General features: G+C 41.6%; 2 protein-coding genes across 2 annotated transcripts; both read left to right on the forward strand.

Annotated features, from left to right (window-relative positions):
- The first annotated feature begins 4,748 nt into the window (after positions 1-4,748).
- Positions 4,749-5,543, forward strand: LOC104896427 (uncharacterized). The gene has a single exon (XM_010683178.2). The coding sequence runs from the start codon at positions 4,749-4,751 to the stop codon at positions 5,541-5,543; it is 795 nt and encodes a 264-aa protein (XP_010681480.2).
- Positions 5,544-7,905: 2,362 nt separating this feature from the next.
- LOC104896429 (uncharacterized) lies at positions 7,906-8,730 on the forward strand. Its single transcript, XM_010683180.2, has one exon. The coding sequence runs from the start codon at positions 7,906-7,908 to the stop codon at positions 8,728-8,730; it is 825 nt and encodes a 274-aa protein (XP_010681482.2).
- The last annotated feature ends 7,745 nt before the right edge of the window (positions 8,731-16,475 follow it).

Raw genomic sequence — 16,475 nt, forward strand, 5'->3', positions numbered from 1 at the left:
CGTCATAACTTAAGTTGGAAAATTTTATGTTAAAATTCTATAATCATTTTATTGTACGTTGCTTAATTAGTGGAATGAATAAAATAAAATATACTCTAACTACATTATTATGTTAATTATTCACTTAAATATGTTTAATATTTTTAGGATATTACACAAGTACTTGGCGCGTACATATATACGTATATACATATATACAAATATACATAGATATACATACATACATACATACATACATATATATATATATATATATACATACATACATACATATATATATATATATATATATATATGTATATATGTATATACATATGTATATATGTATATACATATGTATATATGTATATACATATATATATACACACACACGTGCACACACACACATACACACATGTATATATATATATATATATATATATATATATATATATATATATATATATATATATATATATATATTATATAATATTATATTAATATATATATACAATTAGATAGAGTTACAATAGTTGTTCATCAGAGTTATACCCCCCGAAAAAACTTTGAGCCCAATAAAAAAAATTATTTTTGAATTTTCTTTTCTAATATTTTGTTTTTGGAGTTACATCACTTTTTCATTAGAGTTACATCACTTGTTCATTAGAGTTATAGCACATAAAATCCATTCTCATTTCTCACGTATTGGGCTCACCATTTTTGCTAATTTGATAGAAGAAAAGAAGAAGACCTATCTCCCGGACATGATTAGTTTTGTAAGTAAGACTCTTTAAGGGTTTCATAAGAGACAGTATTTCCAACAACGATAAGTGAAGGGATAACGGACATCCCTTCATAAAACTTTAAGAGTTTCTTTTGAGTTCATATAAGCCAACGAACATTTTCCCCAAAATAAGTGGTCCAAGACGAACCACACTGGAAAGAGGAATAAGTGAAAAACATCGAACATGGCATGCATTTAAAGACCATTTAGTGAAGGTACTTTCCAAAATCATAAGAATGCAATCATTTGCTCGAGCAATCCTATAATTGGCCTTATTAGAGAATTGCCAAGTGCCAAATTGGAAAGTCAACAATAAGTTAATAAGAAGTACCTTACCATATTGTAGGTAGTTTCCAGGATGGTTTTCAAAAAGATATAAAATTATTGATAAATCACCCGAAATTCTTGTAGGAGATCTAGGTGTAATACTTGTACTGTTGGATGGTAAGCTTAACAAACCCTCAACCTTTTCAATAGAAGGCACAATCTCCTGGTCTCCAAAGCGGAAGACATGACGAGTTTCATCCCGAAATTGGGAAGCAGCATGAATCATGTCGTAACAGATAGAAAGTGAAAGCACAGGAACAAGAGCCTTAGTGAAGCGGGAACAAGAAGAAGATTGTCTTGGTTGCTCTAAATTTTTTGTGACTCTGAGGGTTTCTTTTTCTCAGGGATCCCCATTTCATTAGCTTCTTCATAGTTAAAAGCCATTTTCTGAAAGAAGAAAAAATTAGAGAAAAGATTCGAGCGAGTAATAAAGATGGTGCACTTGAAAATGAAAAATCAAGCCCCTTTTATAGATGGAAAAAATGATCATCCATGATTCATGCCATGGATAATAAGTTTAAGTATTGTCCATAAGATAATAAGGAGCACCTTAACCATGGATAATGACTAAACATTTGTGGCATGACAACCTTTTGTTGAAGTCGAACATTAAAAAAAAAAATGTGTCAATGATGGAGCAAGAACATTGATACAACCCCTTTTCCTAATGGTTATCCAAAATAATGACTTTGATTAATTTATTTTATATAGTGATCGTCATTCTCCGATAAAGCAAATAAGTATTATACATGAAAAATTGCTTGTTTCTTTAAAAATAACAGATAAAATTTTGTCATATGTTAGTTGGTCCTCCATAGTACATCTATATGGTAATGACCTTTGGTCAATCCTTTTAGGTGACATGATTTAACAATGCATCACTGTAAGGTGACATGGCCTGACAATGTCCTAATTTAAGGTGACATGATAGCATGCTACAAGAAAATGCACAGTCACTGACGGTTTTAAGCCTTCTCTAATCATACCAAAGCCATCGCTAAATATATCACTGACGACCAACAAATTTTTAGGACCAGGAACGAGCAAGGAAACCCACTCATACATCATGGGGATCATAACCCCCTCATCCGAGTGGCGTCCGACCCTCTAGACCTATAGGATACCCCCTCTCCTTTGCCGAGTAATTCTCCTATGTAGCCAAATATGACTAAAAACCGAATGACACCCACTCAGACATCATGGGGATCATTAAAACCTCATCCGAGTGGCGTCCGAATCACCCGACCAATAGCAGATTCCCTCTACTTTATCGAGACACTTTCATACATAGCCTAATATGGCTAAGTACCAGTTAGCATCCACTCGAAACAGCATGGGGCTTATTAACCCCTCACTCGAGTGGTGTCTGACCCTGTAGGCCTATAGGAGGTCACCTCTTCTTTACCGAGTCGTTTTCATACTTAGCCAAATATGGCTAAGTACCAATTTGCCCCTACTCGGACAGCATGCATCTCATTAGCCCCTCGTCCGAGTGGCGTCCGCCCTCTCGGCCTAAAGGAGACCCCATCTCCTTTACTGGGTCGTTTTCATTGTGATGGCCATGACGAAACTTTTATTAATATACATGAATATCTTGATTCGTAAATATTACAAGAGTCTCGATTAAGGTTTCCGTTGGATTACAAAAGCGGAATCATGTTTATGTCTTATAGACCATTCTATTAAACCTTTATATACAACATTAAACGCTTTCTAGTTTCCATTAGGATCTTATGTTTCTAAACTATATTATACCGCCTTAAATAACCAAGTTCTCATACCACACAGTACCTTGAGAATTTAGTATAATGTTGGGCTACAAAATAGAGGAATACGGAGCTTAGTAAGCAAGCTACTTGCTGGACAGTAGCTAGTTTGGCTTAACCATGTCATTAAGGCAAGCATGAGGTGCCTTCATGCCCATTTATCCTTACACAACCACCATACACAGTCTTAGACATAATTGGATCGTCCCAAAGCATCACCACTGGGCTGATTGGGAGGGAAAGTTATGGACACCACCTGCTGCACCTTTCCAGGTATATCACTCCAGCAGCACACCCATTTTGTGAAGACCATATCTTTCTCGAAACATAACAAAAACCACAAACTCTTTATTCTGCGTACATCTGTAGATTTTACCTAACTCGTAGATGTGGAATCACTCAAAAATAATATCATTAAGTTGTCTAAACATCCAGATACTTCTAATCGCGCCATCTATGATTGTTCAGTCCAGGTATACTGTTGTTTTCTCCTATTTCCTACCATGTTTTAGGTTGTTTCAAGTTTTTATAGCATACTATATACCTTTAATAGAATCATACAAGTCTTGGATTTTACTTTTAATGTCCAAATATGTACAGAAAATAGATCCAAAGATCATGCTATGTTATGTCCATAAGAACAGATTTACCCCTTCTTGTTTCTTAACGTTTTAGAATAGGTTATTGTTTGGGCCCAATAATCTCCAGTAGGCCATTACATGCTCCAAGGCTCCCTGCTAGCGTGGCAGTCCTCCAGTGGGATCTACCCATCTTAAATCCTGTGCCAGCATGGCAGAGACATTCTACACTCATTTCAACACCTATAAATATGGGGCTGATTCCCATTTATTGAAGTAATAACTTCTAGACAAACTACTTCACAGATTCCAGTTAATACATATCAACTGACTTGATCGTCGGAGGGGCTAACCCGGATCCACCCCCGGGTAGTCTAAGTCTCGTCCTGTGCAGGTCTCCCAGCGATCTTCGAGCATCCGTCCCTCATTAACCCTAATCTTGATCCATCCCGCATAATACAAGTTTTTACCCGAAACAGGTTAGCGCCATCTGTGGGGAGATCGAACTAAAAGTCATGGCCATCACTTGGAGAAATCGGAGACGACAAAGGACTCACGTCCCCTCTCATCACTCGAGAGCACCATCTCATGAGGTGGCTAACGAGACAGCGGAGAACCCCCGGCTGGCCCCTTTCCTTATCCCGCCAGCATGTCCTCGAGGAGGTACATCCTCGAGGTGGTACAAGTGCAATTAACCTCGGGGCGCCTCGAGCTTGGCCAGCTTAAACCCCAGCGGGCCCCCCTCGATAGGAGTAGACCAGCCCTAATGCGGTCACTGAATAAGATCTTCAGCAGCTCGCTGACCGTCTCAGCGACAATTTTGAGCGCGGCCTCCGAGCTCTGATATTGAACTTCCAGGTAGGAGGAGAAGGGCCCTCGAATAGACCCCCTCTACCTCCCATGCCTCGGCTGGTTATTGATCACAATCGAGCAAGGAACCTCGATCAACCCCATGTCATAGCCCTCGATCCGCCGAGTTCACCACGGGTATCTCGAAGGGCAGCTCAGGTCGCCTCCAGCAGGGGGGACGCGCGACATGTGATCAACGAGCGCCATCTCAGAAACGGCAATCGTGACACTTGCGAAATCTTGAACGAAAAACGAGCACAGTCCAAGGCAAGGAGTATGCCTCCCAGCCGTAACCGGGAATAGAGGGAGCCTCGAGAGAGGGAACCTCGAGAGAAGGAACCTCGAGAGAAGAGGCAGCCTCAAGAGCAGAGGGAGCCTCGTAAAGAGAAGGAGCCTCGACATCGTTGGGGTCATCGAGAACGAGCGTCTAGTAGCTCTGAGTCTAGCCGCGAGTCGAAGGCTCAAATGGGCAATCTAGGGTTCGTGAATCCCTTCGGGGAGAATATCATGAGAGCCATCACCCCTCGAAAGGTCAAGGTTCCTCCCACTGACCACTATGATGGAACTACAGACCCCATCGACCATCTGGCAGCATTTAAGGCACAAATGAGTGTGCAGACTAGCAACAAGGCTGCATGGTGTAAGTTTTTCCTAACCACTTTGAAGGGGTTGGCCTTAACTTGGTTCACGGAGCTACCCTCCGGAAATATATCGAGCTTCACGGCTCTCGAAATAGCCTTCAAGCAGAATTTCATCGCGGGTAGAAGACATCAGAAGACTAGCATTCACCTCATATCGATTAGACTGCAGAGAGATAAGGACTTAGCCAACTATATCAAAAGGTTCAATGAGGAGTCATTAAAGGTCTCTGATCTCCAGGACAGCTTCGCGTTCACCGCGCTCATGTCCGTGTTGTACCCCTCGAGCAGATTCAAGCTTAAGCACGCAGAATGTGAAGCGTCATCATTTTCAGAAGCTATGAACCTTGCCCAGAAGTTCATTCAAGCCTCCGATATCTACAAAACGCATGAGGAGCCCAGCTTCGGAAAGAGGAAGTATGAGTACACTCCTCGAGCGGATAACCCAAGGGATGTCCCTCGAAAAGAGAAAGAGAAAAAGCCCCGGTTGGAGGACAACGGGCATGACCCTCGGTATAATCTGAAACAAAGAGAAATCTACCTGGACATCAAAGGAAAGTACCCCTTGCCAAAGCCTAATCCCATCTGGACTTTAGTCAACAAGCGGGATAAGAGGCTCTAGTGTGAAGTCCATCACGATTGTGGTCACACTACACGTGATTGCCGTGAACTAAAGAGTGCGCTAGACAAACTAGCCGATGAAGGGAAATTGAATCGATATTTGAAGGATCCAAAGGAGAAGAAAATCGAGCCCCGCCAAGAAAAGCAGACCCGAAGTGACGAGACAACATGATATGTTAGCGTCATTACGGGAGGATTCGCCTCGGGCGGCTTAACCAGCCGTTCTCGAAAAAAGCATCTTTATGCCCTAAAACACGGGAACGACGTGGCTTCTTCAGCAGTCTTCCCGACTATGACCTTCAAGGATAGCCATCGACCCATACAAACCCCGCATGATGACCCTTTGGTCGTTGAGATGAAAATAGCCAATCTGTGGGTGGGTCGAGTCCTGATAGACAGCGGAAGTTCCACCGACATCGTTAGTATGGACTACCTGAGGAAACTGAAGTACCAAGAAAAAGACCTCGCCCCTATCGATCAGCCATTGGTGGGATTTGGTGGACAATCTGTTCACCCCCTCGGCTCGATCAAGCTTCCCACTCGAATGGGAGAGAAGGGAGTGGGCCGGAATGGCGTCGTTGACTACCTAGTGGTAGACACCAATCTTCCTTACAACGTGATCATAGGGCAGCCCATGCTCAATAAAGTTAACGCCGCCATCTCGACATACCAACTGCTCCTGCAGTTTGAGGGGGACGATTGGAAGGTCACTCGATTGTGCGGCGACCAAAAATATGCCCGAGAATGTTACGTCAACAATTTAAAAAACTTTAGTTAAGTTAATTCCCCAAAGCCCATGGCCCATGGCCCATGGCCCTGGTCCGGGCGGGCGCGCGCGTGTGGTAACCACACATCACCACAAGCCCACTAAAAGTCCTTTTGTCACACAACTAAAAAAAAAAAACAAAAAAGCTCTCTAACTTTTCTTCAGCTCCGCTATTGCCATGGCGGGAAAGAAAGGGGGCCAAAAGAGCAGTTTCGCAGCGGAAAATGATGGTAAATCTCCGTCGAATATTGCAATCAAACCGAGGGGTCCTACTTCGGACTCCAAGGCGAAGAAGACGCGCTCGATTGAGGAGGTCATGGGGATTGAAGCTCTGGAGTTTTGTAATTTTGAGGTAGGAGAAGTTCTTACGCCTCGTGAATCAATCATTCAATTGAAACAGCAATCAGAATTAAACAGAACGTTTTTAGCGTGTATGAGTTCGATTCACCCTGTACCTGACCCTCACTCTGCTGGAGATGATTAGGTAAGTCCACTCCTATATTACAGCAATTTGATGAGGTAGCTGATGATGTTAGGAATGTTAATACGATTAATAATGCTGAAATGGTGAAACCGGTAATTCAAATTGGATTGGAGGACATTCCGGAGGAAGTAGAATACTGGAACTCTGCTATAATATGCTATGTGTTAGGTGCGAATCCACCAAATATGGTAATGGAAGGCTTTGTACGGAGAATATGGAGGAATCTAGGTGTGGATAAGGTGGCGATGGTGGCTAAAGGGGTTTTTATCGTGTGATTTACCACAATGGAAAACAGGGACAAGGTGATTAGTGGTGGATACCCATTTTTTAATGGGAAGCCTTTTATGGTGAAGAAATGGCATCCGGATATGGACTTCAGTAAAGAGGACATCCGTAGGGTTCCTATTTGGATTCAGTTGAATCTAGATTTTAAATATTGGGGTCAAGGATGTTTGACGAAGATTGTTAGTGGCGTTGGGAAGTTTCTGAAAGTGGATATGGCTACATTGAAGATGGAGAAGCTCCAATTTGCGCGAGTATTGGTAGAAGTGGAAATTGGGCAGGAATTTCCAGATGAGATTGAATTTGAAAATGAAAAGGGGTTGACCATTTATGTGGAGGTGAAGTATGATTGGAAACCAACCTTCTGTATAGGTTGTAAAGTATTTGGTCATGAGGAATCAAGTTATAGGAGGAAGAAAACCTTGGTGTGGGTTGCTAAACCTGGGGTAAGTAACGTGCCAGTGGCAGTGGTACCAGTTACAAATGTGGTGAGGCCTAGAGATCAAGTTGATGGTGAAGGCTTCCAGGATGTTAGTAGAACTATCAGAAATCCAAGTAGTCCTGCACCTGCTACATTGACTAGAAATTCATTTGAGGCCTTAGAGCTGTTGAATGAAGATATGGAGGTGGGGGTAATGCACGAAGGCCAAGCAAATAGAGAGGGGAACCTTTCCATTTCAAATGGATAAAGTATGCTTCTGGAATGTCCGGGGGTTCAATAGTCCAAGGAAGCAGAAGGTGGTGAAGGAATTTATCACCAAACAATCTGTTGGACTAGTGGGGCTCCTGGAAACAAAGGTGAAGTCTGCAGGAATGAGCAGACTTTATCAAATGGTGTTTCAGAACTGGTGTTTTACATCTAATAATGCATCTCATAAGGGTGGTAGAATTGTATTTTCTTGGCAACCTGGGAAGTATATGGTGGATATAAGAGGGAGTAATAGTCAGTGGATCCACTGTTATGTCTCTCCTCAATCAGGTGCAAGTGGATTTGACTGTGTATTTGTGTATGCCTTTAATGAGAGAAATAGGAGAGAGGAGTTATGGCAGGGTCTGAAAGAGATGGCTGGAAAAATTAATGGGCCATGGCTAGTGGGGGGAGATTTTAACTGTGTTCTTCACATGGATGAAAGAATTGGTGTTCATGTGAGTAGCTGGGACATTGAACCTATCAGATCATGTCTTGATGAATGTGGTTTATATGATATGAAATGCTCTGGTAATAGCTTCACATGGAATAATAAACAAGAAGGCAATGACAGGGTGTTTGCAAAGCTGGATAGAGTTTTGATTAATGATCAGTGGGAGGAGGTATATCATAATGTAGGTGCTGCCTTCCTTAATGAAGGGGAATTTGATCATTCCCCGGCAATTGTATCAGGGAATGAGAGTCATGGGCAGTACAAGAAGCCCTTTAAGTACTTCACAATGTGGAAGCAATCACCTCAATTTGAGGAGCTGGTGAAGAAATGTTGGCAGGAGAGGGTGATGGGAAATAGGATGTATGTTGTTACTCAGAAGTTTAAGAGTGTGAAGAATGAGCTGAAGAGGCTTAACAAGTCTGGTTTTCTGGAGATACAGGCTGATGTTATTAAGGCAGCTGCGGACTTGGAAGATATCCAAAGAAGAATGCATGAAGATCTGAGTAATATTTAGCTTGCTGATGAAGAGATTTTGATGGGGAAGGAATACAAAAGGAAGAAATCAGCTTATATGTCCTTCTTACAATAGAAGGCTAAAGTTGGTTGGCTTAAAGATGGTGATGATAATTCAGCATTTTTTCACCAAAGCATCAGACAGAGAAGAGTAATTAACTCTATATATGGCATATATAATATGTCTGGTGAGTGGATGGACAATAATGAGGATGTGAAAGGGGCTTTTCTGGAGTATTATCAACAGCTGTTTGGAACTACTGATACTCAGATTACCCCAGTGAACTGGGAGGTGGTTAGAGCTGGCAACATTCTCACTCAGGAGCATAAAGAGTTGCTGTTGAGACCATACACTGTTGAGGAAGTGAAGAATGTCATATTTGCCATGGATGGAAATAAAGCTCCTGGTCTTGATGGATTTGGGAGTTTTATTTCAAAGACACTTGGCACATTGTGGGTGAGGACATTACAGCTGCTATTCTGGACTTCTTCCAACATGGTAAAATGTTGAAATCTCTAAACACAACTCTTATTACTCTCATTCCTAAAACCTCTTGTCCTAAGAATGTTAGTGAGTTTAGACCAATTTTTTGTTGCAATACACTCTATAAGTGCATCACAAAAATGATTTGCAATAGACTGAGATTGGTGTTACCTGATGTGATTGAGGATACCCAGGGGGCATTTGTGCATAGTAGGAACATTATCCACAATATTATGATTGTGCAAGACCTTGTTAGGCATTATAATAGGAAGTCTACTAAGCCTAGCTGCATCATTAAGTTAGATACGCAAAAAGCATATGATACTGTTAACTGGAGTTTTTTGAAGGAGATGCTTCTTGCTTTAGACTTTCCTACAAGTTTTGTGGATTTAGTCATGGAATGTGTCTGCACACCCAAATTTTCCCTGATAATAAATGGGGAGATGCATGGTTTTTTCTCATCAAAGAGAGGTTTGAGACAAGGTGATCCCATCTCACCTTTATTATTTGTAATTTGCATGGAATATTTAGCTAGGATTCTAGCTAAAATGAGTTCCATGAATCACTTTACATATCACCCCAGATGTAAGGCAACAAAGCTCACACATCTTAGCTTTGCTGATGATCTTATTCTGTGCTCAAAAGGTGACTTTGCATCAGTATACTTAATGTTGAGAGCTTTCAGATTATTCTCTGATTCCTCTGGTTTAAAGATCAATAGTAAGAAGTCATCCTTCTACTGTTGTGGGATTCAGGATGGTGAAATTATGAGAATTCAGAATGTGTCTCGTATTACTAGAGAAATACTCCCCTTTAAATATTTGGGGGTCCCTATTTGTTCAAAAAGAATTTCAGCTGCTCAATGTGAGAATTTGGTGGATAAAATGACAGCTAAAATTCGGATATGGAGTACAAGGCATATTTCTTATTCTGGGAAAGTGCAACTTGTTAACTCAGTGCTAATGAGTATTCATGGCTATTGGGGTCAGGTATTTGTCCTGCCTAGTAGAGTCATAAAAAAGATTGAAGCAGTGTGCAGGGCATTCCTATGGGCAGGTGCTTACTACTCAGCTAGGGGAGGATATGTGGCTTGGCAGGAACTGTGTAATAGCAAGAGTAAGGGAGGTTTGGGGTTTAGAAACATCAGCAACTGGAACAAAGCTTGTTTAGGCAAACATGTGTGGGCTGTGGCTACCAAGAAAGATACAGTGTGGGTGAGATGGGTGCACTCAGTCTACATAAAGGATGCTGACTGGTGGGAGTACAATCCTCCTACTCGTAGTAGTTGGTATTGGAGACGCATATGTGAGGTTAAAAATCTCATGAAGAATTATTATAGTATACAGGAGGTTCAGCAGATGAATAAGTTTGGGATTCAAGATATGGTGGAGAAATTAGCCGAGGAAAGACAACATGTTTCCTGGGATCAATATGTCTGGAATAGACTCAGTGTGAATAGGTTTAAGTTCATTAATTGGTTGGCTATGAGAAGGAGACTACATACAGCAGATAAGGTCCAAATTTATGATCCAAATGCTCCTACTGATTGTTGGATATGCTGTGATGCCACTGAAACACAAGAACATCTGATGTTTTCATACTATTATGGCAGAGAGTTGCTAAGAAAAATCAAGAACTGGATCAATATGGAATCCACATGTGAAGACCTGCATAGACTGGTGCGATGGATATATAGTAGCAGGAAGTCAAGATTCCAAAAGGCTGCTTATGGTGCTGCTATAGCAGGTGTTGTGTATGGTGTGTGGAAAGCAAGAAATGATAGCAAATGGAACCGAAGAGTTCCTAGTATTCAACACATGGAGTCATGGATCAAAGAGAATGTCAGAAGAAGAATTTTCCTTGTCATGCCTAGAAAGATGTCTAGAAATGATAGAAACTAGTTCTACTCACTGTAATGTGATATTTGAGTGTATAGAATGTGTTTTGCCTTGCTAGGGAGGAGGGGTCCAACCTAGTTGGTTTGTTTCTCCCTAGTATTGGCCTTGGTTGTAATTGTTTTTTGGGTGATATAAGATGATTATTACTTAGCAAAAAAAAACAATTTAAAAACACAAGAATGAAGAAGCTACGCGAAAAAGAAAGTGCCCCGAGCCTGAGGAGCCCCTTCCCGTGATGGGGCTCTACATAGTTGAGAACCCTAAGAAGTACGAGAGACCTCGTCCCGCGGACAAAGATGAGGAGGTATGCATTGATAGTGAAAAGGGCCGCATGGTCCGAATCGGCAAGCAGGTCCATGAAGAAATACGGACCCAAATCATCGAAGTCATCAAAGAATTCCAAGACGTCTTCGCCTACACCGTTGATGAAATGCCGGAATCGATCCTCAGCTTATGGTCCATTGGCTTAACATTCGAGAAGGATACAAGCCGGTCAAACAAAAACTCAGGCACCAAGGGGCCGAAAGGAGTGCAGCGGCCTCCGAGGAGGTACAAAAGTTGTTAGCCGCCGGTTTCATTCGAGAATGCCAATACACCGAGTGGTTAGCCAACGTGGTTCTGGTCCGAAAGCAAACCGGAGCCTGGAGGATGTGCGTCGATTTCACAGACCTAAACAAGGCCTGCCCAAAGGATGATTTCCCTCTACCAAAGATTGATAGGCTGGTAGACTCGATAGCCGGCCATGCATTGTTTAGCTTCATGGATGCAAAAGCGGCATATCATCAGATCCCGATGGCTGTAGAGGATCAAGTCCATATCCCTTTCACCACAAGCTCAGGGGTTTATTGCTACAAAGTGATGCCTTTCAGTCTCAAAAATGTCGGGGCCACCTACCAGCGCTTCGTGAATAAAATGTTCGAGAAACAGATCGGACGGAACATCGAGGTCTATGTCGACGACATGATCGTCAAGAGCAAGAAGGAGGGAGACCACTTCTCCGATCTCAGGGAAACACTTTTCACTCTTCGCACCTACAACATGAAGCTGAATCAGAAGAAGTGCGTCTTCGGTGTTAGGGGAGGAAAGTGCCTCGGGTTCCTTGTCGACGAAAGAGGGATCGAAGCCAACCCCGACAAAATTCAGGCCATTATCGCGATGAAAAGTCCTCGAGCTATCAAAGAAGTCCAACGTCTAACCGGCTGCATGGCAGCCTTAGGGTGGTTCCTCTCTCGATCTGCCGACAAGAGTCTTCATTTCTTGCGAGCTCTAAACTAGTCAACGTTCGAATGGGATACGTCAGCAGAAGAAGCATTCCAACAATTCAAGACCCATCTAGCAAGTCTCCCAAAGTTAGTCTCACCTTTGCCAAGAGAGACGCTCTTCGTCTACCTGGCTGTGTCCGAGCACGCCCTTACCGTGGTCCTCGTGGCCGAGCAAGAGAAGAACCAACACCCGGTATACATCATAAGTCACGTCTTTCGAGGCGCAGACTCCAAGTATCCTCCGATCGAGAAGATGATTTTTGCCTTGGTTCTCACGACTCGGAAACTCAAGCGTTATTTCCAGGCTCACCCTATCAAAGTTCTGACAAGTCAGCCAGTACGGAAAATGATCGAAGGGAGGAATCAGTCGAGCAGGGTGACTGATTGGGCCAACCAAATATCAGATTTCGGTATAGCGTTCAAGCCCCGACGTGCTATAAAAGCGCAAGCTCTAGCCGACTTCATAGCAGAATGCACCTACCGGCCCGAGCCTACCGAAGAAGGATCTTGGAACCTGTTTGTCGATGCGTCGTCATCCAAAGCAAGATGCGGCGCTGGGCTCCTTCTCCTCGATCCGCCGGCCAACAGAACTGAGTATGCAATTAAGTTCGACTTTGCCGCCTCGAATAACGAGGCCGAGTATGAAGCACTGCTTCTTGGTATCCAGCTCTACAAAACGGCCGGCGCTCAAAAACTCAAGGTTCACTCCGATTCCCAACTCATAGTTGGACAGGTGACGAGGCACTTCGAGGCGAAGGAAGATATCTCCTCTCATTTACTGTATCGCTTTCATACATAGCCAAATATGGCTAAGTACCAATTGGCACGCACTCGGACAACATGCGGCTCATTAGCTCCTTATTTGAGTGGCATCTGACCCTCTCGGCCTATAGGACACCCCCTCTCTTTTACCGAGTCGCTTTCATACTCAGCCAAATATGGCTAAGTACCAATTGGCACCCACTTGGACAGCATGAAGCTCACTATCCCGTCATCTGAGTGTCGTCCGACCCTCTCGGCCTATGGGAGACCCCCTTTCCTTTACTGAGTTGGTCTCATACTTAGCCAAATATGGTTAAGTACCAATTGCCACCCACTCGAACAGTATGGGGCTCATTAGCCATTGGTCAAACGACATCCTACCCACTCAGCCAACATGGAATTTTTTGAGTCCTTTGATGAATCGTTTCAAATACCTATCCAAAATTGAGCTAAGTTGCATAGGCACCCAATCGGTCAGCTTTGGAGCAGTGGCACCACGCTTGGCACATGACTCCCCCGGTTCAACAAGTAAGCTGAAAAACCACGCCCGACCCGTCTACCTGTGCTCGGCTTGAAATGTGCTAGGCGCATCTACCCCACCTATGGCGATTTTTACTCTGATTACTTGGCATGGGGGTAATTGTTTGAGCCCATTTCTTGGACCATCCCACTTATGGCAAAGTAACTAATATACCCTTACATATATGGAAGACAATCCTCCAACAGCTGGAACTGACTAAAATACCCTCATTTATTGGAGGTCTCATTCTCTATATATAGCGATTGTCTCATCAATCAAAAGGTAAGCAATTCTCAACTAGAGAACCCAAATCATCTCTCTCTATAGTGATCACTTTCTCTCTCTACCTCAATCTTTACTTACTTGAGTATCGGAGGGGCGATCCCGGGACCACCCCCGGGGTAGGCTAACCTTATTTTGCATAATTTCGGCGTACGGATAACGGAGCTCAGGCGGTAGTCTTGGGGCCCACATCAAATTTATCAACCTATTACAATCTCATAATTTCTTGATATAAACAAATTTAATTGTGTTGATCATATATTCTGTAAGTATAACTTATTGTATAAGGTTTTTAATCTATAAAAAGGGGTAATTATGTAAATATGCATGAGTAACTAATTATTGAGGTTAATGTTTTTGTGTTGATGTAATTAACATTCACCTATGTTGTTTACAAACTTGCCCCTCTATGAAGATTAAAAAATACTCATAAATTGCTAGCCTACTAGGTTTTGTGATTCCTTAAAAGTCGTGTGGCCTGCTATTGTTGTACCTTAATTTTTACATATATCAGTTTGCTTTTTTGTTATAAAATTCAGAAATATACTACCTTATTCATTAAATATACTACCTTAATTCATAAATATACTATCTTCACGAACTTTTATACAAGGCTGACCACACCTCAAACAAATGGTGTGGCAGGCTCCTATAAAGGCCAAGCGCGACCTAAGTTATTTCACCTTGAACGCGGCCCAAGTTATTTCACCTTTAATAACTATTTATTTGCTCATGCTAGGCTGCGAATATAATCCCATATCCCGCATTTTCTCTTTTTTTCTCTTTTTTTCTCTTTTTTTATGGCATTGCATAACCTCCATTTTTCTCTTTCAGAAATCGAATTTCATTTGATTTTGCTTTCTTTTCATTTCATTTTTGTTTCTTCGTTGTTCGAATTATATGCAGAAATACTCAAATGTATATCATGCATCTATGTTTGAAAAAAGGTATTGCAGTTCTCGTCAATTTTCTTATTTCATTTGTTGAATATAAAAATAGATTTCATCTTTACTCTTTAGTGTGTTGAGTTGGTCTTAGCTGTTTGGGGAAGAAGTCAAGAAATGATCCTTTTCAATTGATGTACGAAGCTCATCTTCATCAACTTTCTTTACTTTATGAACAGGGAGTGGAAGGCAAGAGCAAAAGGAACTAATCATAGCTTTAGCTTTCTTTAAATTAATAATCAATTAATTTTCATGATTTAATAGCTTTAAGAAGTGTTTTTTTATGAGTATTTATCAATTTATTCATAAAAAGTAATCCTAATTAAATGTATGAACCTCATCTATTTGTTTAGATAACCTCATATGTTCACAAAAAAGTAGCCCTAATTATTACATAATTAGGATTAAATGTTTATAAAAAAAGTAACCCTAATAAAAGCTACGAATAAGCCCTTAGTTCATAAAAAGTAACTCTATTTGAACGTACATGTAATCCTTATTATTTGTAACCTTATTTTACGTTTTTTTCACCAGGTACCCCTACTTTTTGAAAAATGCACCATGTACCATTCCTATTTCAATAAAATTAACGAAATGCCCTTAATGATTAACGATGTTAAGTTTCCTTTAGTCATTAACCCTAATTCACCCCATCTAATCCTAATTAACTATCTAAAACCTAAATTATAACCCTACCCTAACCCCCCTAACTTCAAACCCTAACTCCACCCTCCCACCACACCACCCGTCCCATTCATTTTCCGTGTGTTGTGGTCTGTTGTGTGTTGTGTGCTACGAGTGATGGGGGTCATGGTTGGTGGTTGCTTGTGCGGAGAGAGAAGGGAAAACTGACGATGAGTGAGTGACGAGAGAGGGAAGGGGTCACGGATTTTGGTAAGTAGAGGGGGTGGTGGCTGAGAGGAAGATGGAGGGGGTCGCGGATTTTGGCAAGCAGAGGGGGCGGTCGAAGGGGGGAGGGGGCCTGCGAGGTGGTGGAAGGGGCCTGCAAGGATGCGGGAAGGGGGAGGAGGGTTGTTGGGTGGTAGGGAAGGGGGGTTGGGCGGTGAAGGAGGGTTAGGGTTAGGGTTTAGGGTGAATATAATTCGGGTTAATGACTAACGATTTCCGTTAGTCATCAACATTATTTCGGAAATTTTATTGAAATAGTAAGGGTACTTGGTGAAAGTAGGGGTACCCTATACATTTTTAAAAACCAAAAATCGCTTTTATTTAAAGTGGTGAAAAAATCAATTATTTTATCATATGAGTAACCCATTCCTTTATTTAAAGTGAGTAACCCATACTTCATAGTAAGTAACCTTTAATATGTGTAACCTTATTTTAACATACGAGTAACCCATGTATTACTACAAGTAACCTATCTATTACTACAAGTAACCCTCATATATTTATTTCGAATAACCAATTATATTATAAAAGTAGTCCTAATTATATGTATGAGTAACCTCATTTATTTGTTCGAGCAACCTCATATGTTCACAAAAAGTAACCCCAATTAATATATAACTAGTTTTAAAACCCGCGCGTTGCACGGGTTCTTGTTTACATTTTTTTTGCAAGTTTTTTGTTAACA

Source organism: Beta vulgaris, chromosome 6, assembly GCF_026745355.1.
Source record: "Beta vulgaris subsp. vulgaris cultivar EL10 chromosome 6, EL10.2, whole genome shotgun sequence".
Classification (NCBI taxonomy): Eukaryota; Viridiplantae; Streptophyta; class Magnoliopsida; order Caryophyllales; family Amaranthaceae; genus Beta; species Beta vulgaris.

Excerpts from the sequence above, each read along its gene's own strand:
- LOC104896429 (XM_010683180.2), top strand. The coding sequence starts at position 7,906 with ATGGTGTTTCAGAACTGGTGTTTTACATCTAATAATGCATCTCATAAG.
- LOC104896427 (XM_010683178.2), top strand. The coding sequence starts at position 4,749 with ATGGGCAATCTAGGGTTCGTGAATCCCTTCGGGGAGAATATCATGAGA.